At 40.5% G+C, this 24,463-nt stretch overlaps 1 protein-coding gene across 4 annotated transcripts in view; it reads left to right on the top strand.

The window, feature by feature from the left end:
• DDX6 (DEAD-box helicase 6) overlaps positions 1-7,164 on the top strand; it is a 32,547-nt gene extending 25,383 nt beyond the window's left edge. For all 4 annotated transcript variants that reach the window (XM_072822294.1, XM_072822295.1, XM_072822293.1 and 1 more), the window contains exons 11-14: positions 346-409; positions 3,150-3,251; positions 3,736-3,918; positions 5,312-7,164. In XM_072822294.1, the coding sequence (XP_072678395.1) occupies positions 346-409; positions 3,150-3,251; positions 3,736-3,911 (342 nt within the window). In that variant the 3' untranslated portion in view covers positions 3,912-3,918; positions 5,312-7,164. The remainder of the gene's footprint in view (positions 1-345; positions 410-3,149; positions 3,252-3,735; positions 3,919-5,311) is intronic.
• Positions 7,165-24,463: the final 17,299 nt, after the last annotated feature.

Raw genomic sequence — 24,463 nt, 5'->3', positions numbered from 1 at the left:
GCACACAAGCACAGGGGGGGAGGACAAAGCAGGGTCTCTGCTGAGCAGGAAGCCCAACATGGGACTCAATCTCTGGTATCGTGACCTGAGCTGAAGGCAGAGACTTAACCAACTGAGCCACCTGGGCACCCCTGTAGATGTGTTTTAGTTGCTTATTAATACCTGTGGGAAACTAATTGATGATTAACTTTTTTCTTTTGTTTTTAACTTATAGCTGTTGAATTTATCTCTCATCTGTGTATATTTTGGGTATATAAGACTGTTTGGGTAGGAGAAATCAGTGATGGGAAACTTAGAGCTGTGCTGTATGAGTTTTAAAAAGCAAATGCATTACTTTGTTCCTAGGAACATCGAAATCGTGTATTTCATGATTTCCGAAATGGCTTATGCCGCAATCTTGTTTGCACTGGTAAGATTTTCCTTTATCCGTTGTTTTTCTTCTGGGTCTGCTCTGATTTCTCTGTCCATATCTCCCAAAAGAGTCTATGACAAGAGTTCAGCTCACCCTAATGCCATTTCTAGAATTTCTGAAATTGAGAATAAGCTATAGTTAATTCCTGAAATTAGTTTTCAAATCTGAAACTGTGGAATACTTGTTCTGGCACTCATACCTCATCTCTATCTTTTAAACTAGTTTTGGGACTTGTGTGTTTTCTGAATTTTAGCATACAAGAATGAGTTAATATGTACTGTATGCAAAATAAGTTACATTTAGAAATTTTGGTGTATTTCAGTACACAAAGAAAAACAAACTGGGGAGGCAGGTGGACAATCAGATGAGACAAAAAGCAAATGGATGGAGTATCCTCCCATCTCTACACTGGAAGTATAATCTTAGTATTGGTATGAGAATAATCATATAAATTAGGCTTCTAGGTAAAAAGAGCCTAGAATATTTTTTATTATTATTATTTTAGTTTAGGTATACATAGAAATATAAGAATTATAAGAACATTCGATGAATTTTTGCACATATACACACCCATATAACTAGCACCCAGATCAAAATTTTAGAATATTATACAATTCAGATTTTTAAAATACTGCTATAGAAATAAACTCCAGATTTATACTAGCAGAATATTGAATTTGCTGACTTATAGAAGGACTGTTGGATATCCTGGGTGTTTCCAGTTTATCTTGTTTCTCTGCCTTGTATCTAAAAGGACAGTACAGCTATGAATTATTACATTTATGTTTACTTTATCAGCACTTCTAACTTTTGTATTTGAAGTACTCAAATGTAAAATATCTGATTTGGTGGAAAAGATACTAGGCTCCTAGAATTTTAAGATTGGAGTTCAATTTCTACCCTTTTTAACCTGTAATTATATGACCTTGGACAAGTCCTACTTTTTCTTTGATGTCTTTTTTTTAATCTGTAAAATGAGAATGCCTTAAACTGAATTCTGCCCAAATATCTGTTATTTATTCAAAAATAGTTTTTGATTTCAGCATACATTTATTTACTCTTTGCCAGGTATTTAGTTAGCTTGGTACTGAAAAACTACGTTACTCCTCAGCTTTTTGTATATTTTACCACAATTTAAAAATTTTAAATACATGCATACAGTTTGCAGTTGAAGATCTATAATCTAGAAGATGAACTAGTTCATTGGTGAAAGGTTAAGTAAATTCAGAATATGTAAACTTAGTTTGTCATTAAATAATACTGAATAACGTGTATAAAGTGTATAAATAAATACATGGAAAGTATCACTTTTTATTTCAAGGAGCAGTGGTTTAATCAGATTTAAAAGATAACATTAAGAGTCTAAGGCAGGCCCTGCAACCTTTAAAGTGCCAGATATAGTAGATATTTTAGACTTTGTGTACCATATGGTCTCTTACAAGTTATTCAGCTCTGCCATTGTAGCTCAAAAGCACCCTTAAACAGTACATGAACATATGGGTATGGTCCTGTGACAGTAAAACTTAATTTATAGAAACAGTCTTTGGGCTGGATCTACAAGGGAGTAAAAGTAATTTGCAAATGTGAGGTATGTGTAGTAAGTAATCCTAAATTTTCTTAGGAAAGGAAATTAGCTATAGCGATCTGAAAAGAGATGGAATTTTAACTGGCTGTATAAACTAGATAACTTTTAGACTTGCAGAAGGAGTTGTAAGTTAGGGATTGGCATCAAACCTGATCCATAGAAGGCTTCAAGAAAATACGTTTAAGAAAGAATAAATAGATGAATTTCGTGGAGATGAAGGTTTGAGAAGACTTGTCAGAGAACTGTGTTAGGGCCAAAGTATAGAGTGCAGGACCTTCTATGTCAATTTTAATTTTATCTGGAGGCAATTTAAAAGAATGAGTTATAAGTTGAAAACAGTATTTTAGAAATACTGGTCACTGTCCTGGATTATTTTGGAGGGTGGAGCTGATAGAAGCGCTGGAATTTGTCTATCGTAATTGTCTTTTCTTGTAGTTTTCAAAGCCTAAATCAGCACAGTAATTGTTGGACTAGAGAAGTAAAGAGGTGGTCTTGTGCTTGCCTCAGACTTGTAAATCACCTAGTAGAATGAAATGAATTAAAAAAGTATAAATAATTACTACAAGTGGATTATCTTGTTTTTGATGTATTCTTGGTTATACAGCAGTTTTAATCTATTTGAATCTTGGATTACATACTAAAAAGTATATGAAAATTACTCCTGAGACATATAGGAGTTTCTAGTTTACCAGTCATTCTGACCTCTTCTTTCTCTTGTAGTTACCTTATAGTATTTTTTAAAACTTTATGGGACTAGGAAAGGTAATTTGCTGGGTAAAAGTTAGTACAATAATGAGCATAAATGTAATGCTAGTTTGCAAGTACATTTGAATTGCTGAATGAAGTGACTAAAACTTAAGTTGCACTAGAAATACATGTTAAGGGATCCCTGGGTGGCGCAGCGGTTTGGCGCCTGCCTTTGGCCCGGGGTGCGATCCTGGAGACCTGGGATCGAATCCCACGTCGGGCTCCTTGCATGGAGCCTGCTTCTCCCTCTGCCTGTGTCTCTGCCTCTCTGTCTCTCTGTGTGTGACTATCATGAATAAATAAATAAAATCTTTAAAAAAAAAAAAAAGAAATGCATGTTAAGGTGTGTACAAAGACATGCCTAAATTGAAAGATGTGATGGAGATTCTTTCTTTTTCTTTTAAGATTTGTTTACCCGAGGTATTGATATACAAGCTGTGAATGTGGTAATAAACTTTGACTTCCCAAAGCTGGCAGAGACCTATCTCCATCGTATTGGAAGATCAGGTAAGGAAAAGGAAGATGTTCTTCACAGGAGTGTTTTGAGAAGTATAATCACTAAATTCTGTTCTTTTGTGAAGTAGAGTGTAGTAACAATGAGAACAGTGAATTAAAATTTACTTAGTTTTTTTATTTCTAATTTTTCTAGAGCATTTAAGAAAAGTTAAAATATTTTGACTGTATGCTTAAATTGATACAAAATTCACAAATGAGATCCTCACTTTTCTTATTAGGTAGTGCAGTCTATAACTACTATTTAGTATCTGTATTTTGGCAACTTTTGACACAAATGAGCTTCTTTTATCATTTGAAAAAGGCCTATAAATAGGGTACTGCTTTGGGCTGTGAAATCTGAAGGCATACACTGAGAATGGGACTGAACAAAACTGTTAATAATCTGGTATGCTTTTGCCACTGAGAGATTTGCACATACATATCGATTCTAATATTTAACTCCTTTTTAAAAAATCGATTAATGTTTTTTCATTAGGTCGCTTTGGTCATCTTGGCTTAGCCATCAACTTGATCACATATGATGATCGCTTCAACCTGAAAAGTATTGAGGAGCAGCTGGGAACAGAAATTAAACCGATCCCAAGCAACATTGACAAGAGCCTGTATGTGGCAGAATACCACAGCGAGCCCGTGGAGGATGAGAAGCCCTAACAAGCATGTGCGTACCCTGCATAGCGCTAGGGAGCATAGTGGTGAAAGAAAGCAAGATCCTCCTTCCTGGAGGAAATTTGCTGTTACACCACACGTACTAGCAGAGACAGCGTAGAACCTGTTGGCATGAATGATGGTAAACCGGGTGTGCTTGGGGGAAGTTGTTGTCTCCTGAGAGAATCCATGGATACTGTTCTTGAATGCAGTTTTCCTGTATGATGTGATCCACGAGCAGTACTTAAGACAAATCCAGACTTCAAAATAAAGCAAAGTAGAATCTTTTTCTCAGCAACTTGAAGATGAAACTAATTTTTTTTGGTCTTTTATCACTTAGTCATTCTTCTTTTGTTAGTATCACTCTTAATTTCTACTGGACGTTGTAGTAAATCAAGATAATTACCTGAAGTACCTCGTTGCCAAATGTGTAATCAGGTTGTGAGGATAATTGTCTTTTTTTAAATACTCACTCTGGTTTCCTGTACCACCCTCTCTTTTCATTGGTGGACTATTGGGCTTTGCTAGCAGTGCTCAAAAGAAGACCCAGCATCAAGGAATTCAGGCTGTTTTGCAGTTTTTTCCAAGGGAAGTCTTTTATTTGAGAGGTGGTAATTTTTACATTACCAATGAGTATTTTTACCTGTTTTTTTTTTGTGGTTTTTTTTTTTTTTTTTAAGATTTATTTGAGACAGCACAAGCAGGGTGGGGGAGGGACAAGCAGACTCCCTGCAGAGCAGCATCCGCCACTCCCCCACCCTCGCCCCCCACCACCTCCCACCCCTGTGACCTGAGCCAACCAATGTGATGCTTAATCATCGTGGCGCCCCATATGCCTGTTACTCTAAGTTTCTGAATTACTCTTCACTTTAGTTTTCTTTCTTTCTTTCTTCTTCCCCCCGCCCCCTTAAATGTCAAACAAAATCCTCAGGCTAATGTAAAAGTAGCCTATGTTTGCTGGTATCCTGGGAAGCTATCAAATTTGTGGATGTTTTAAAAAAAAAAATAGTTTCTTTCTTTTTTTTTTTTTAAAGATTTTATTTATTAATCATGAGAGACAGAGAGAGAGAGGCAGAGACACAGGCAGAGAGAAGCAGGCTCCGTGCAGGGAGCCCAACTGGGACTGGGACCTCGGATGAAGGCAGTGCTAAACTGCTGAGCCACCCGGGCTGCCCAGTTTCTCTTGATTTAACTGTTTTGGATATCAGAATTTAGAGGCTCTTGCTCTATCTCTGGGATTCCTAGCAGAAATGCCTTAATCCTAAGTGGATTGATTCTACAGCAGGCAAAGGCTCAGTAGAAGCCACTCCACAGAGCATTTGAGATGGAGATTGTGAAAACCTAGGTATCTTGGTTCATATTGTCTTCACAAAAGTTAATTTTAGATTTCTTCCTTCTTCCTTTAGGCTTTCACAAACTACAGAAGGCTCGTTTGGATCTGTGACACATCGTTTGGGGGGGATGCTCTTCTCTTTGTGGGTTTTTCATCTTCTTTTATTTTGGAACTATGAAGACTTAAAAGAGCTCAGACATTTTTTTCTTTTTTTTAACTGGTGAAGAGAAAAAGCTGAAAAGAAGGAATTTACCTTTTTTGTTCCACTTGTTTGCACTGTGTGCTGACTGAACATTAGTTGCACTAACTGCTGGTTTTTAAAAAATGTTTTCTGGGGAAGGGGGACAAGGAAGGAGGAGAAAGAAGAGAAGGGGAGAAACCCTGAAAAGAGAAGAATCTTGATGAACACACAAGCTTGTCTACAATTTCAAAATTCTCCAACAGCTGACTCTTGAGTGCATTTCAACTTCTCCCTAATTACTCATCCGTTTTTTAAGCCTGAAGAGCTTATTACTTATTTGTGCGAAGTGCCTTATGCTATGAGACCATTCAGAATATCATCTTTTAGACACAGCCCAAGAAATCAACAATAGTAGTTCTTTCCTTTTTTTATTTTTTTTTCCTTCCTATCTTTTTAAAATTTTTGTCTTTTTATTTTGATTTCAAGTTGGAGTCTCTCTCTTCCCTTTTTACCTGATACTCAAGCCCAGGGCTGGAAGATGACACGTATTAGTAATGTTAAACACCATTCTCTTTTTCTTTATGTGGAGGAGTTGATATGCAACTGCAGTTCATCCGCACTGTAAATACATGTATTTAAAAAAAAAAAAAACAATCCCAAGTAAAAATTTCTTCTGGGCTGAGTAGATTACAACATCATCGCTCCCAAAGGAAAGAGCAGTCTATCATTGCAGGAGCCATATGACAAGCCTTTGTGCTCTATAGCAGAACACTAAAGACTGGTTTACATACGCTTCCATTAGCAGTTATGGCACTTGATGTGTAGACATGTCAGAGCCTTGACCCTCTTTCCTCTGTGGCAAAGCGTGTCCCATAGAAAATTGGGTGTGTATACTTGTATAAACTTTGTAAATAAGTTTTTTTCTGGGTTCATATATATATATACATATATATATATTTTTTTTTTGGATGAAGGTTGCTGGGATTAAGGGGATTAGAATGATTATGGGAGCAGCTAAAGATGAGAGGGGCTCAGTTTTCCGCAACACTAAATTCTAAAAAGTACTTTGGCCTCTTTAGTAGAGAGAGCAGACCTCTGTGGTGACCCTGTGTTGGAAGAGGGACCTGGAAGTCTGGGATTTATTGTTTGCTGCCACACTGTATCATCTAATACCTTTGGAGAACACCTGCCAGAGAGAGCAAAGAAACTTCAGAAACCTATAACTCAAGATGTTATTTTTGAGAAGCTCTCTCTGATTTTGCTTCTTCCTCCCCTTTTAAAGAAAGTTTGAGGAACTTTTCAAGCTCAGCAAAAGGGGACAAAGATTAATCTCCCTTGCAGTGTGGAAATTCAGTTGCGTGGCAGTGTCTGAGCAGTATATGTACAAAGCATGGATTTTGCATTTCAGAATATTAGCCAGTACCAGCTTTGGTAATGTTAGCAGTTCTGGAGCTTACTTTCTGTGGATCACTTCCTGTACTGTGTTAAGTGTGTTGCCCTCTGCCCACCTTGATACATAAACTTGCAGGAATGGGCAACTCCTGAGAGCTGTTAACTTTCATGCTAAAGAAAGCTGCTTGCCATCCTCTTGCTTTGTGACAAGAATTATCTGTCATTTTGCATTGTAAATTGCTGGCAAATGCTTTACAGTCAATAGTGTTGCTTTAAATTGTGCCCCTCCCAACATGCTTGATGTTTGGCCTGATCTCCAGGCAAAAGGAGTGAGATGAATCAAAACCAGTGAACTTTTTTTTTTAAATGTTTTTAATTCCCTTTTAACCCAGTGTACTAGGTCAATCAGGAGGCATCTAGGGTTTAAAAAAAAAAGCAAAAAATAAAATGAAAAAAATTTGTTTTCCATATTCCATTTTTTCGAAACCCTAAAATATTACAAGAGAAGTCCTGCATATGCTTTCGTGCTTAACTCATGGATAAAAAAATCAATTATTTAAAGTTGCTTTTTTTTGACTCTTGCGTAGTTCTAAGCAAAACTATTTTGTGACTCACCCAAAACTCCTTAGGATCAAAATCCTACAGATGCCTCCTGATCAGACATAGCCCTAACTCCTTAAAAAATCTGTAGCAAGAGCTGCACAGTACAAACCCAAAAAGAGTAAGCTCATTTATTTGGTATCCAAGCTATGTTCTATCCAGCCAATGTTGGTTACTAAATACAAGCCCTAATTAAGAAAATAACTCTTTTCCAGGGGGCGGGGGGGGGGGGGGGACGGGGGGAGGGAATTTAGAAGGCATCAACTTTTGACCAAAAATATCTTGCCCTTGTACTGATGCAGCTCTCTCTTTCTTCCCCACCTCTGGCGAGATAAGAGGGATCATTCATTATAGAAGAAAAGCAAGAAAGGCTTGTAAATGCAATTTGATATCTCGCTAGAGAGAGAGTAGGTGACAAAAACAGCGCAGTCTCGTTTGCTATCCTCAGACTGTGCCCGGTGCCACATGCCTGTGGGTCCCTCTTAAAGCACAGACTTAATTGAAAGTATTACTGAAGTATAGCCTCTGATGAGGAGTGGCACTTAAACTATCTGGGACACCACTATTGGACACAGTTCTGTAGAGGCAGCTGTCCAGTTTTGGTGCTGGACTCTTGAATAGGAATTATTAAATGGAAAGATGCTCTAAGGACTAGGTCAAGGCCTAGTCTTTTTTTTTTTTTTCTTTTTTTTTTTAAGTCCCCCCTCACTATAAGAAGCATTGTTATTAGAAATTGTTTTTGTGTTCTTTCCACTATTGGGTGTCTGTTTTCAGTAATGGTAATATTTTTTCCGGTGATTCATTTGGATGAAACTTTTCCCTATTTTTAATATTTAAATTATGTCCAACTCGCGGTTTTGCCTGTGGTTGTAGTTGTGTAATGGGTTATGGACTGTTACACACCTTGCTGCCTCTGGGCCTGTGTTTTGTTTTTCTCTTCCCATACATTCCAACGGAGAAACTTTCTTGTCTTTCCCTTGGGAACAGAATAATCTAAGGGAGAAGCAAATCTAAATCTATTTCTCAATTATTTTCACGTTGGCCCCAGCATCATAATATGGGTGGGCCCCAATGGCTAGGGGGCGGGGGGAGGAATTGGTTATCAGTATTTGTTTTCAGAATGAGATGGGAGCATCTTTCCTTTGCTGTGTGCTTTGTGTTTGATACCATCATGCTTGGGTTAGAACCAGACAACTCAACACAAAGCCTTGAGTGTAAATTTGTTGGAATCAAAACATCTCATTCTGATCACTTGGTTTCATTTGGGTTTTTTTTTTCTTTTCTTTTTTTTTTTTAATAGGGGTGGGAGGGAGGTTACTATGCCCCAAAAGGGAGGGTGTCTGCACTAAGGATTTAGAAACACTTTGGAAACTCATAACCTCATCAGAAATGGCCTTTAGCCACACTCCTGACCTTCTAGATGAGTACAAAAAGATGAAATGATTTTTGGGAATTAAGCCATTTATTTTAATTTGCTACTTTTTTCAGTGTTCTGTGTATCTTAAAAATTGTTACTGTGGAATCATTTTCTGACAAAATACTTTTGTCAAACAAAATTTTTGGCTTCATGGGAGCTGAAGTCCGTCAATGTTTTGGTGAAATTAAGTGGACTTTGGTGAGCTTATAGTTCTACTTTATATCCTTAAAGATATGTTTTTTAAAACTCCCCCCAAAAAATCTCTGGTCTAAAAACTCATCTTTGGGGTAAAGAGTTAAGTGTCCAAAGGTTACAACAGTTCATGAGGTTAGAGGGAGCTAGCCTGGCACCTGGACTCTGCCCCTCCACAGCTGACAGATTCCAGCAGAAGTGTGTTTAAATTCTCCAGTAGACAGTACTGGGCAGGGCAAGGGAGGGGGTAGGGCTGGGTTATTAAGATACAGGCTTCTGTATTTTAACCAATGGTTGTGGGGGAGGGGTGCCTGGAGAAAACAAAGTCACTTCCCTTTTTTGAAACAAAACTAAAACTTGAAAAAAATTATTTTTGTTTAGTAAAAATGGGGTAGAATTCCAATGTCCCTAGCCACAAGGGACCAGTTCCACTGAGAAATGAACAGTGGGGACTCAAAATTTTGAAAACATTTGGGGAAAGGGAAAATTGGCTTTCTGTTAATTGGCAAATGTTCCAGTGGGACTCTGTTTTTGTTGGGATGTGTTATGTTGTATGTACACATATATATGGACCAGAGTCTGCCGAGTTTATAAGGTTCAGGAAAAAAATGGTTGATAAAATCTTGGTTTTTGTTAATTTATCTCAATAAAAGCCCACTGGAACTCCAACTGTGTGTGTGCAGTGTGTCTTTAGGTTGTGTTTAGGAATCCTTGTTTGAGAACATTTTACTAAAGTAATGGACCCGGTAAGGCAGTAGGACATTGTCAGCACTGCTCCTGTAAACCAGTTGAGTAAAGATTATTTAAGACTGAACCTACCTATGAATGGAATGTGTGCAAAGAAGTGCAAGATAACTGATGAAAGAAATCAAAAGACCTAAGCAAGAAATTCAGGCAACTTCAACACAGCCCCTTGTTCTAACTCCAAAAGAAATACTTAGGTATAACTAACAAAATGTGAACAACACTTAATATGCTGAAAGCCGCAAAATCTGATAAAAGAAATTGAGAGATGCAATGTTCGTGGATTACAATGCCGTAACAATTTTGAAAAAAAAATTGAAGGGCTTACTGACCTGTTTTTTTTTTTGTAACCTGTTTTCAAGACAACTACACCAAAGTTGTAAATGCAGTTCTTTCACTACATTGTCTATGAAGAAATGTAGGGGAACTTCAACCTTTCCGTCTAAAGAGCAGAGAAGAGATTGCAGAGATTAGTGCCACTGACAGAGATTTGAAACACTAGTCATTCTTACTGTATCTTCAACACACATTTGGTCTGTGCAGACAACAAATAGATTATAGAGGAGGTATAGTGATTATCATAAACATTATTAACCAGGTGATGATTTCCATTGCAACTACTGTTCCAGATGTGTGTTTTTGCTGAAGAAAATCAAATTCTCTGCCACCTGGAATGTAGCTACTGATGTTTTTCCCCCTCTAAACATTGTAAAGGCCAACCTATTTGCAATCAGCTCAATGGACCAACAGTACAACATGTATGTCAGGCCTCTATTACTCCTCTAATCTACAGAGACTGATCATTGAATTCTACAGGATATGCGGCCCACTATAATATGGACATGGTGAGCAGAATGTAGCATCTACCTGGATACTTCGGTAAAACTCAAGCATGCTAGAGGATAGGAACTAGATTTCACAGAAAATCATGGACTTGCATCAATGAAATTCTAGGGATCCAACGGACCAGGACATGTTGCAATATCCCATTCTAGGGGTAGGACAAATTGCTACCTCTGGCCTCCTACAACTAAGAAGTATAATGCCTAGTGGGCTTCTTTGGATTTTTTTTTTTTTTAAGATTTTATTTATTCATGAGGGAGAAGCAGGCTCCCTAAGGGGAGCCACTTGCAGAATCCCAGGATCACACCCTCAGCCAAAGGCAGATGCTCAACCACTGAGTAACCCAGGCCCCCCTTGGATTTTGAAGGCAATATATAGTGAGTGTGTCACTCTTTAGTCATTTGCTGAGAAATCAGAATTGTTGCCATTTTTAAGAGTGGTCCAGAACAAGAGAAGGCTCTGCAAAAGGTCCAAGCTGCAGTACAGGTTGCTTTGCCGCTAGAGCCTTATGATCTAGCAGACCCAATGATCTTGAAGTACGTTTGGCAAATAGGGATGCTCGAATTGAGACTTTGGCAGTCTCCTTTCTGTGAATGACAGCACAGTCCTTTAGGATTTTCAAGAAAAGCTATCCTCTGAAGAAAAAGTATTCCTCCTTTTAAGAAACAGTTTCTAGCTTGCTATTGGGCCTTAGGAAGGACTGACTGCTTGACCACCAAGCATTCCCAAATTATCTGAATTGCCCATCATAATTGGATGTTGCCTGACTCATCAAGTCATAAGGCAACTTCGGGTTTTGCTTAATTCCCAAGAAAAAACATGCTTCCTCCAGAGAACTCAGCAGAGGTTCCATTAAACTGAAAACTGAGATCGCCACTTACGACTTGTGCCTGCTTTGTGCTTCTCTTGCTAATGAACCAGCAAGCAGCTTTGTGGTGATTGATCCAAGTTTGAAAGGGGAAATTGGGTTGTGATCACACAAAGAAAGGAAGAAATGTCTGGATTGCAGCAGATACGGGGCTACTCTTAATTTTACCATATAATGTGATAAAAGCTAGAGGAGGGCAGCCCCGGAGGCTCAACAGTTTAGCACCGCCTTCAGCCCGGGGCATGATCTTGGAGTCCCGGGGTAGAGTCCCACGTCGGGCTCCCTGAGAAGCATGAAGCCTGCTTTTCCCTCTGCCTGTGTCTCTGCCTCTGTGTGTGTGTGTGTGTGTGTGTGTGTGTCATGAATAAATAAAATCTTAAAAAAAAAAAGTGGAAAACTACAACTTAGTGCAGGCTGGACTAATAAAAGCTCAGATTCTACAGGAATGAAGGTTTGGGTCATTCTACCATGCAAGGAATTAGGACTATCCAAGGTACTTGTTCAGGGCAAAGGAAATCCGGAATGGGTAGTGGAAGAAGGAAGTTACAGATACCATTTATGACCAGTTGTAGAAATGAGTATGAGTATTTCTTATTATAAACTTATCAGGTATATATCAACTAATTCTTTTTCTCTTCTCTCATTCTACCATCCAAAAAGTATTAATAGAGATGAGAGGGGATTTTGACTTTAGAAAAGGCTTGAACGTCACCTGGAAATAATGTGACATAAGAATTTGTATTCTCTTTTGGGGAGATGGTTAGCATGTTCTTGATTTAAGTAGGCTTTGTGCCCAACGTGGGACTTGAACTCATGACTTCAATATTGGATGCATGCTCTACCAACTTAGCCAACCAGATATCCCTGTTTTTTGTTGTTATTTTGATGAACTATGCATGAAGTATGTTAATCAGAAGTATGATTTGCTGTTTATTTGGAAGTTTAATATGGTTAAAAGAGGTGTGACCAAATGTCAGGTTAATATAGGATGGAACTTTGTGGTTTTATAATTTGTCTACAGAGCTAATCTAGATTTACATTTCCCAGAATCCCCTTCCTTCTTTGGGTAAGAGATCAAAGTTGTCCCAATGAAAATTTGCACAATATTTGGGAGGTGGGACTAAGGCAGCTAACATTAACAATCTGAAGGTCATTGTGGTCAGAGATGCTAGAAAGGTGCCAGAAAGTTCCATTTCCTCCTGCTTTTTTCCCTCGTTTTGCATCCTTGCTCTTGCTCCATGCCCAGCTTTTCCTTATTACTAGTTCTGCTGAACGACAGCAACCCCAGACCTATTGCCAGACCACTTGGCTGTGAATTCAGAGTGTAGCTATGAAGAGACAACAGCTTTCAATCGTCTATTCCAGTCCCTTCTGTGATCCCATTCCAGCAGCTGATATGCCTCCCAGATTTACCTGAAAGCACTAACTTGTTCACCCTGGGTAGTGTTTAAGAGAGCTGACTGGTGATTTTTCCCCTGGTTTTCCAACACCCTCTTTTGGACCATTACTTCCAGTGTCTCCTCTAGTTATGTAAAGCAGTGACTCTCACACATCAACATGTATCTGAATCACCTGGAAGGCTTTTTAACACGTTTCCTGAGTCTCACCTTCAGAGCTTCTGATTCAGTAGGCCTGTGATGGGGCCTAGATATTTACTACATTCCTAACAAACTCTCAAGTAATGCTGACAATTGTTGTTGGTTAGGGACCACACTTTGATAACCACTGGAATAAAATTCCTGTAATACAAAGAATTCTTTGTAATATCCACTGTAGTTCTCCTTCCTTGATTTAATTCTGGCCAATACAGAGCCCTAGAGGACATGGGAGAAGAAAAGAAATGTAAAACTATAAATGTGCAATTAGGAACATGCCAGTGGAGGTTGGGGAAAAGGGCTACTGCCTTCCACTTCCTGCCAAAGAAAAAGTAACAGTGACCAGATCTACTCCCTTTCCTGAAACAACCAACCATGGATAATATATGAAGCAATAGTTTTTAAGACACTGGACATCAGCCAGTGAAAGGCAGTGAAACCTGAAGAGGAGAAAGTGAGATAAGCCCTATAGTTATGATCACCAAACTTACTGTCCTGAAAGAGTTTCCGCCATGATGCAGGAAAGGGAGCCAACAAACTGAGTTGAAGAAACAGAGTGAATTCTGAGAAGGCGAAGCAGATGGAGTTTACAGGACACGGTACCAGAGAGGAGAGCTGCACAGAAAAAGAGCTTCAGAGATGTGCTGAGAGTCCTCTAAGGTTTTTCTTTTCTTTTCTTTTTTTTTTAAGATTTTACTTATTTATGAGAGAGGCAGAGACATAGGCAGAGGGAGAAGTAGGTTCCATGCAGGAAGCCCAATATGGGACTTGATCCCAGACTCTGGGATCGTGCCCTGAGCCAAAGGCAGATGCTCAACCGCTGAGCCACCCAGTGTCCCTCCCCTAGAGTATTGATCAGCCCAAGCATGTGCAGAAACTACTTGAGGCAGAAGAAAGAACTACTCAAAAGAATTAGGGGGAAGAGTGCCCAATGCTCAAATGGGGTTGGAAGTGTTCTCTTCCCATCAGGCAGATTGGAAAACTGATTCATGGGGCATGAGATAGAGTACTCAGAAAGGTCTTGACTCAGTAATGGAAAATAGAGTGAGCACAGATATGGTTCCATTTATCAAATCTTAAAAAACAATACCTGAAAGCATCAAACACTTTCCAAATAACCCAGATCGAAGTTCAAGAATATTTATAGGAGTATAAAAACTGTAGCACCCAACAAGGTAAAATTCCTAATATCTGGCAGCTGTTTTTTTAAAAAATATGCCAAAAAAGCAAAAAAGTATGACAGGATAAGGAGAATCATCAGTCAGAACTGACCCAGATATTAGAATTACCAGACAAGGACATTAAAACAATTATAACTCTGTCCCAGATAGTCCAAAATTTAAGTAAAGAGAAGATGCTGAAAAATCAAACCAAAAAACAGAAAAAAAAAAAAAAAAAAACCTCCAACTTCTAGAGATGAAAACTACAATGTCTGAGATGAAAATTTTACTGGAGCAGATGGACAGCAGATTAGACGCTGCAGAAAAAAAGATGAGTAACCTCGAAGACGTAGCAATAGAGATAATCCAAAATGAAAAAATCTGTTTAATGAACAGAGTATCAGTGAGCTATAGAACAATTTCAAGTGGCCTAATATCTGTGTAATATGTGTCCTCAAAGATGGGGAGAAGTAAGGGGTAGAAAAATTTTTTGAAGGAATAATGGCTCAAATTTTAAAAATTTGATTAAAACTATAAACCCACAGATCCAAGAATCTCAATTAAACCTAAGCACAAGAAATATGAAAACTATAAGATATATCATAATCAAATTGCTCAAAACCAAAGATAAAGGAAAATTTATAAGCATCTAGAAGCACACACACACACATATTATGTACAGAGGAGCAAAAATAAAAATGAGAGATTTCTTATCAAAAAAAGAGAGAAGTCAGTAAAGCAATATATTTAAAGTACTAAAAGAAAAAAACCATTAACCTTGAATTTTATACCCATTAAAATACATTTAAAAATGAAGACTAAATAAATTTTCAGACATACAAAAGCTAAAAGAATTCATTATTACCAGACCCACACTGTAAGAAGTACTAAAGGAAAAGCCAAGATGAAATAAAATCAGGGACTCCTGGGTGGCTCAGTGGTTGAGCAAGCGCCTTTGGCCCAGAGTGTGATCCTGGGATCCCGGGATCCTGGGCTCGAGTCCCACGTTGGGCTCCCTGCATGGAGCCTGCTTCTCCCTCTGCCTGTGTCTCTGCCTCTCTCTCTCTCTCTCCCTCTCTCTGTGTCTCTCATGAATAAATAAAATATTTTTAAAAAAATAAAATCATGTGGAAATATGGATCTAGATAAAGGAAATAAACACTAAAAAGGGTAACTACATGGATAAACATATATTTTATTATTATTTTAGTACCTTTAAAAGGTTATTTGTTTAAACAAAAATAATAAAAATGTAGTGTGGGGTTTTAAATATATATAAAAGGATGAGGGCACACCTGGGTGACTCAGTTAAGCATCCAATTTTTTTTTTTTAAGATTTTATTTATTTATCCATGAAAGACACAGAGAGAGAGGTAGAGACACAGGCAGAGGGAAAAGTAGGCTCCATGCAGGGAGCCCAATGTGGGACTTGATCCCTGGACCCCAGGATCATGCCCTGGGCCAAAGGCAGGCACTAAACCGCTGAACCATCCAGGGATCCTCTAAGTGTCTAATTCTTGATCTCAGCTCAGGTCTTGATCTCAGGGTCATGAGTTCAAGCACTGGACTGTGTTCCAAACTGGGCATGGAAACCACTTAAAAATTATATGTAAAAGGATGGACTGTCTGGCTGGTTCAGCTGGTAGAGCATGTGACTCTTGATCTTGGGGTTTTGAGTTTAAGCCCCACATTGAGTGTGGAGATTGCTTAAAAATAAAATCTTAAAAATATATATATGTATAAAAGGAAAATACATGCCAACGACAGAAAATCATGAGGGAAGAAATGGAAATGTTCTATTGCAAGGTTCTAATTCTATACTTACACTGGGATAATATCACTTGAAAGTAGACTGTGATGAATTATGATGCATTCTGTAAACAACAAGCAACCACTAACCTAACAAAACACAGAGTTATAGCTAATGAGCCAGAAAAGGAAATAAAATAGAATCATAAAAAAAAAACACAGTTCATCCAAAGAAGGCTAAAAATAAGAAAAAGGGGGTAAAAAGAATATATGGAACAATAGAAAATGCATAGCAAGCTGACAAACATAAACCTAATCTTATCAATAATCAGATTAAATGTGATAGTACTACATATCCATTTGGATGACTAATACTAAAAAGACAATGTCGAGGTGCCTGAAATGTTCAGTCAGTTAAGCATCTGCCTTCGGCTCAGGTCATGATTCCAGGGTCCTGGGATAGAGTCCCATGTTGGGCTCCCTGCTCAGTGGGAAGTCTCCTTCTCCCTCTCCCTCTGCCCCTTCTCACCCCCACTTATGTGAACACTCTCTCTCTCAAATAAATGGATAAATCTTTTTTTCTTTATTTATTCATGAGAGAGGCAGGGACATAGGCAGAGGGAGAAGCAGGCTCCTCGCAGGGAGCCCAATGTGGGACTCGATCCCTGGACCCCAGGATCATGCCCTGAGCTGAAGGTGGATGCTCAACGGCTGAGCCACCCAGGGGCCCCAATGAATAAATACTAAAAAAAAAAAAAAAAAAAAAAAAAAAAAAAAAAAGACAATGTTAGCAAGGTTGTGGAAGAACTGGAACTCTTCTATGTTTTTTGTGGGAATGTAAATGAAAAGCAGGCTGACAGTTTCTTCTAAAGTTAAATAAAATGGGGTGCCTGGGTGGCTCAGTGGGTTAAATGTCTGTCTTTGGCTCAGGTCGTGATCCCAGGTCCCTGGGATCAAGTCCTGAGTCAGGCTCCCTGTTCAGTGGGAAGTCTGCTTCTCCATGTCCCTCTCCGCCTCCCCCTTGCTTGTGCTCTCTCTCTCCCTCTCTCTCAAATAAATAAATAAATAAATAAAATCTTTTTTAAAAAGTTAAACATATACCTACCATATGATCCAGCCATTCCACTCTTAACTATTTATCCAAGAAAAACAAAAGCATATGTCCATATAAAGTCTTGTATATGAATGTTCAGAGCAGCTTTATTTGTAATAGCCAAAAAGTAGAAAAAGTCAAAATATATATACATATCAACAGACAAATAAACAATGGATGGGATGAGTAGGTGGCTCAGCGGTTGAGCGTCTGCCTTTGGCCCAGGGTGTGATCCTGGGATCCCGGGATCAAGTCCTGCATTGGGCTCCCTGCATGGAGCCTGATTCTTCTCCCTCTGCCTGTGTCTCTGCCTCTTTCTCTCTCTGTGTCTCTCATGAATAAATAAATAAAATATTTTTTAAAATAACAAATAATAAAATTTGGGCAGCCCGGATGGCTCAGCAGTTTAGCACCGCCTTCGGCCCAGAGCCTGATTCTGGAGGCCTGGGATCAAGTCCCACGTCGGGCTCCCTGTATAGAGCTTGCTTCTCCCTCTGCCTGTGTCTCTGCCTCTCTCTCTCTCTGTGTCTCTCATGAATAAATAAATAAAATCTTAAAAAAATATTCTAGAAAATGCAAACTAACTTATGATGACAAGAAGCAGATCAGTGGTTGCCTGTGGAGGGAGGGATGGGAGGGAGGAAAGGATCATAGGTATGTGCTGAAACTCCTGGGAGTGGTACATATATTCATTACCTTGATTGTGATGATGGTTTAACCCATTAAAACATTAAATCGCACACTCTCAATATCTGTAGTTTATTGTGAGTGAATTACACTTCAGTAAATCTATTTTTAAAATATAGTGCATATAGGGAGAACCAGAAAGCCTTAGGGAAGTTTTGAATGAATCATATGTAAGTCACAGGGCACATAGAGCTGCAGACCAAGACCTGGACTGATTGTAAGGACTATAATGTTGCAGCACATGTTTGAACTCTCAATCCTACAAAGCCTCTTACATTACAGAAGGACATGGTCTGAGATACAAGATGAAGCTTTTAGACATACATCAACCAGACTAAATCCTGAACTTTCTCCACTCTTTAAGCAATGGCTGCACATAGTGCTTCTTTCCAAAGAGGACAGTATGGAAAGAAAGGAGGAAAACAATAACTTGATAGTGGAGAAAACTGACAAACACAACTTTGGCCTGGTGACCAAGGTCAGGATCAACAGTGAAAAGTCATGTTGATAGTATGTACTGTGATATGAGGTGATGAGAATGGCACTTTATGTCTTGTGGTTCTTCCTCCCCCAAACCCACGACCCTAGTATAGCCATGAGAAAAATATCAGACACTTAAAATTAAGGGACATTCTACAAAATACTTGACCTGTATCCCTCAACACTGTAAAGGTCATTAAAAACAAACAAACAACAACAATAGAAAATAAGGAAAAAAAATAAGGAAAGTTTGGGGTGCCTGGCTGGCTCTGCTGATAAGAGTGTGCTACTCTTGATCTTGGGCTGGTGAATTGGAGCCTGGTGTTGGGAGTTGAATTAACTGAAAAAAATTTTTAATTTAATTTAAAAAACCAAAACCAAAACCAAAGAAAGTCTGAGAAACTGTCGCAGCTAACAGTTGCCTAAGGAGACATGATGACTAAATACAAAGTGGTATCCTGGATGATATTAGAAGAAAAAGAGGCATAAGTGAAAAACTGAGGAAATCTGAGTAAAATGTGGGCTTTAGTTACTAATCATGTTTCAATATTGGTTCATGAATGGTGACAAATATGCTGTAGGAATGTGAGATGTTAATAACAGTGGAACTGGGTGTAAGGTACATGAAAAGTATACTATCTTGGCAACTTCTCTGTAAGTCTTGAACTATTCTAAAATTATATTTTTTTAAGATATATTTATTTATTTGAGGGGGGAAGAGCAGAGGAAGAGAGAGAGAGAGAGAGAAACCCAAGCAGACTCCATGCTGAACACAGCGTCCAATGCATGCAGGGCTCTAGCTCATGACCCTGACATCACGACCTGAGCTGAAACCAAGAGTTGGGCACTTAACCAACAGAGCCCCAAATTAAGTGTATTTTTTTTTTTATTGTAAAACCTCATAAATGGCTCTCTCTCGGAATTAGGTTGGGGACACCTTCAGATTCTAATGTTATAAGGCCAATAAAATCTCTCAAGGTCTTAAATAAATAAATTCCTAAGCCTCCAAACTCCCCTAAAAGCACTCCCCCCCCACACACACACACTTTCCCAATCTTCCTTAACCCTGCCTGCCAAGGAGTAAACTTTTCCCTACATAAAAGCTTTTAAATGGCCATGTTGAGATAGCTAATTATCTCACAAGCAGATACGATTCTCCTCAGGCTCCACCTCTCATTGCCGCTAGGCCCATGATGACCGTCAGACCCCAACATAACTCATTCAGAGAGGTACAAGGCCTGGCTATACACCAAAGAGGTACAAGGTCTTGTTAATCTGTATCAGCAAGAATCCGGGGAGATACACATGTGAGTGAATTCTCAGCCTATCAGACTAAAGAGGGTGGAATATAAGACTTGATCCAGCCAAGTTCACTGATCGGTACAGTCACCTAATGCTTTGGCTGGAGCAGCCTTGAGTAGTATTTGTAATTTGCTAAATTGGCCAATGAAAGCCTGGACCTATTAGTGGCCAATAGCAGTGGCCCTTAAGAGATTTGAAGTGGGGTTCCCGGACTAGTAGTACCAGCAACACCTTGGAAGTTGTTAGAAAGGCAGATTCACCGACCCCAACCCAGACCTCCCAAATCTGAAACTGCGGGGAAAGGGCCCAGCAATCTGTGTTACAAGTGTCCTCCAGGGATCCCTGGGTGGCACAGCGGTTTGGCGCCTGCCTTTGGCCCGGGGCGCGATCCTGGAGACCGGGATCGAATCCCACATCGGGCTCCCGGTGCATGGAGCCTGCTTCTCCCTCTGCCTGTGTCTCTGCCTCTCTCTCTCTGTGTGTGTGTGACTATCATACATAAATAAAAATTAAAAAAAAAACAAGTGTCCTCCAGCTGGCTGTGATAGACACTGAATTTTGAGGACCACCGGCCTACAATCAGGTCAAAATGCCAGGTCTTCTCCAGCATAAGGTCATCAAGAAAGAATTCCTAAGGCTCCAGTAATGAGTATGTTGGAATGGATCTATTATATGCAACCTGCTCAGCCCTCCCTACCTGTACTCTCGGTGAGAACTGGAAGACTCGCTCCTTATTAGGGTTTCAATTGGTGAGGTGAGGACCAGCTCCCTATAGCACTCCATCACAGCCACTGGAGGTGACAGTGGGATGCTGGAATTGGTTCCCTAATTTCAGTGGGAATAATGGAGACTTTGAGTGGCAAAGGCCAGGTGCTTAACCAGCAGAGACACATAAGCCAAGAGCCTCGGTGGTGTGAGAGAGTCTCAGTCTGACAGAAGTGGAGGAAGGTTGAGTTCCAGGCAAGATGGCGCCGTAGTAGAAGGCCCTGAACTCACTTTCTCAGGCACACACCAAATCTACACTTACTTAGAGAGCAAGTCCTCCTACAGAAGAACTTAGGGTTGACTGAGCAGCGTCTGCACAAAAAGAGGTACAAAGACCACACAGAGAAGGGCAAGAGAGCAGAAGGTAAGGGAGGGAGCCCTACCCTGAGCTCTGAACAGCAGCCAGGAGGGATGGACTGAGGGACCTCAGCCCTGGGGCATAGAAAAGAAGCTGCGGTTTAAAAGGGCACCTAGAATATAAAGGAACTAGCCCTAGAACACTGTCAAGCAGCGCAGGAGCTGCTAGAACTTTCTCTGGCTTGGAGGGGCTAAGCGTGTGCCACTGTTTACCTTGATAGCACAGATGGGAGCAAGGCGCAGACACCAAAGCTGGCTTGCCTCTTCAGTGAGCCCAGGGGGCCCCTGGGCCACACCATCCCATCAAGGCGGCCCCAGCTGAATACACCAAGACACCCTTAGTCAGCACTCACTGTAGCTCCAGCCATTTCCCCAAGGTGACACAGGTGCAAAACATCCCAGAACATTCCAGGCCTACGCCTGTTAAGCTCCAGACAGCTTGCCGTGACAGTCTTGGAGTTGAACACCCGGGACTCCTGGCCTGCCCCCACGTTGGCTCCAGCTGCCCTGCCAGGGAACCCCTGCACAGAGTGCCCTGGGGTTCCCCAGCTTACACCCGCTTCAGCTTCAGCTATCCTACCAGGGTGCCTTCTGTGCAGAGAGCGCCACTGATCTGTCAGGCCAAGACTCTCACACCATCTAGGCCCTGTGGCTTACCTGTCTCTGCTGGTTAAGCACCTGGCCTTTGCCACTCAAAGTCTCCATTATTCCCACTGACAATTTTCTTAAGGATGGAGAATGTGGCAGTTAGATGGGGTGGCAGAGGCTGGTATAAGAACAAGTGCCAAGGGGATCCCTGGGTGGCTCAGCGGTTTAGCGCCTGCCTTTGGCCCGGGGTGTGATCCTGGAGTCCCGGGATTGAGTCCCACGTCGGGCTCCCTGCATGGAGCCTGCTCCTCCCTCTGCCTGTGTCTCTGTCTCTATCTCTGTCTCTGTCTCTCTTTGTCTCTAATGAATAAATAAATAAAATCTTAAAAAAAAAAAAAAGAACAAGTGCTGTGACTTAATGCATGATGTTTGATGGCTGTGGTTTTATTGTGTAAGTCCCTCTGCGAAAGAAGCCCTGTCATGGTGATAGTTTTCAAAAACTGTTATGAGAAATAAACTAGATAGACTGAAACATCTAATGTAAAACATGTATTTAAATTTGATCGATTCCTGGGGCACCTGGGTGGCTCAGTGTTTGAATGTCTGCCTTGGGCTCAGGTGGTGATCCCAGGGTCCTGGGATCGAGTCCTGCATCTGGCTCCTGGTAGGGAGCCTGCCTCTCCCTCTGCCTGTGTCTCTACCTTTCTTTGTGTCTTACCTTTTCTCTGTGTCTCTTTCTCTCATGAATAAACAAATGAAATCTAAATTTATTTATTTATTTATTCATTCATTCATTTATTCATTCCCTAAAATATAAAAATTGGCATATTTTTTTTATATTTTTTTAAAGATTTATTTATTTATTTATTTATTTATTTATTTATTTATTTATTTATGATAGAGAGAGAGAGAGAGATAAGGAGAGAGGCAGAGACACAGGAGGAGGGAGAAGCAGGCTCCATACCGGGAGTCCAACGTGGGACTCGATCCCAGGACTCCAGGATTGCACCCTGGGCCAAAGGCAGGCACCAAACCGCTGAGCCACCCAGGGATCCCAGAATTGGCTTTTTTTTTTTTTTTTAAAGATTTATTTATTTATTCATTCAGAGAGAGCGAAGAGAGAGGCAGAGACAGGCAGAGGGAGAAGCAGGCTCCACGCAGGAAGCCCGACGCGGGACTCGATCCTGGGTCTCCAGGATCACACCCCGGGCTGCAGGCAGTGCTAAACCGCTGCGCCACCGGGGCTGCCCGAATTGGCATTTTTTAAGAGTGCAGTATCTTTTTAAAGCTCAAGTATCTCATGCCTTGTTATTTTGGGTAACTTTTATCACTTCCAATCACTCTCAAACCAATATATAACTTTAACTTAAGCCCGTAACCACTGGGTTAAACAATTTGAATAAATTTGCAGTTTGTCCCTAAAACCAAATAAAACTAATAAAACTAAAATAATAATAATAATAAAACAAAATAGAACTAGGGGATGTAAAATGGAGAATCTCCTGCGTCCTCAGAAGGACAAAACTTAGGGACTAAAGGATTGATTTTCTGTAAATGTCTGATTTTTTTTTTTTTTTTTTTTTTTTTTTTGGTGAGGGGCGAGGGGGGTGGCTTGAACCCGTGACCCTGAGGTCCAGACCTAAGATCAAGAACCAGCCGCCTGACTGAGCCACCCAGGCGCCCCAGTAAATGTCTGATTTGAAGAAAATAGATAGTGTTGGAATTTTCTTAGATGAGGGCAGGTTGATTAGAGGTTGTCTCATATCAGCCTTGGGAAGTTTTGCCAGAGGCATGAACAAGAGAGGACCCAGGCTGGGTTGGTCTCACAAAGTGGGCTGAGCTGAGGTTTGCTTGTGTGAATGACCAATTCTGTCTGCTGAGGAAAATTTTCAAAGATAGTCTCCATTTGTTTTTTAATTGAACTGACTCGAGCCCAGCTCTCCCCTCTTTGCATTCCCTGCCCATAAACACAACCTACCCCAAACCCTCAACAGACTCATCAGTAGCTTGCTACAGTTTGCTTGTCCTGAATTGCAATTCCTCTGCTCTTCCTGAATAAACTTGTTTTTCCAGCTTACTTCTGTTTACCTCTTTATTTAGGCCAACAATGCCCATGGAGTGTTTTGAACCATACGGATCTGTGGCTCTGGCGGCTAGATGACGGCAGGGTCTCGGTGCTAAGACACTGCAACCTCCCCAAGTGCTGTCTACGCTCACCTATGGCCTCAGGGTGTTCCTCGTGACCAGGTAATGGCAGAGGCCTGGAATTGGCCTGAGCTGTTTGTTTTGCTAAAGTATTTGCAGGGCACTGACCCTTGGTCGAGTCACGAAAAATAATTCATAGTATTGCTTGATAACCATGGTTCTCATAACTTTCAGGGAGCTTTCTACTGGTTCTTAGTGTTGTTTATTGATGATAGTGAGATTCATTTTTTGCACCCAGTCTCATTCGAGACTCCCTGGGAGACTCTGGCTTGATGGGGGGTGGAATTATCTGCTGAGAGACAACATTCTGCAAGATTGGGATGCTTGTCCTACAAGACACAATATGTCCCTTAAACCAGTGGCCACCATGTGGTGCCATATGCAGTCCAAGAACCATGGGGTGGAGGTAAGAATGGGCTCTTTTGCTACTATTCCTAACAACCCACTAGAAAAATGTTTGCCTCCTATCTCCCCACAACCTTGAAACTGGTGAGCTAAAGATTCTGGTACCCAAAGAGGAAAAGTTGTTACCAGGGAATACAGTCATGATTCTGATGAAATCAGAATCTGAAATGGCCCTAGCTCATTTGGGGCTCTGTATGCCACTGAGTCATCATGCAAAGAACGGAGTTCACAGTACTGGGTGGGAGTGTTGATCCTGGTACCAGGGTGAAACAGGGTTGCTGCTACTGAATGAGGGGAAGGAGGACAGTGTCTAAAATGAGGGGCCTCGGGCAGCCCTGGTGGCGCAGCGGTTTAACGCCGCCTGCAGCCCAGGGCGTGATCCTGGAAACCCTGGGTCGAGTCCCATGTCAGGCTCTCTGCATGGAGCCTGCTTCTCCCTCTGCCTGTGTCTCTGCCTGTGTGTGTGTGTGTGTGTGTGTGTGTGTGTGTGTGTCTATGAATTAATAAATAAATAAAAGTTTTTTAAAAATCTTAAAATAAGGGGCCTCACTTGAGTACCCCTGCATCCAATTGTCCTCATCAATGGAAAACTGGGGTAACCC

The sequence above is a fragment of the Canis lupus genome, chromosome 3, assembly GCF_048164855.1.
Source record: "Canis lupus baileyi chromosome 3, mCanLup2.hap1, whole genome shotgun sequence".
Classification (NCBI taxonomy): Eukaryota; Metazoa; Chordata; class Mammalia; order Carnivora; family Canidae; genus Canis; species Canis lupus.
This window is presented reverse-complemented; position numbering and strand designations above follow the sequence as displayed.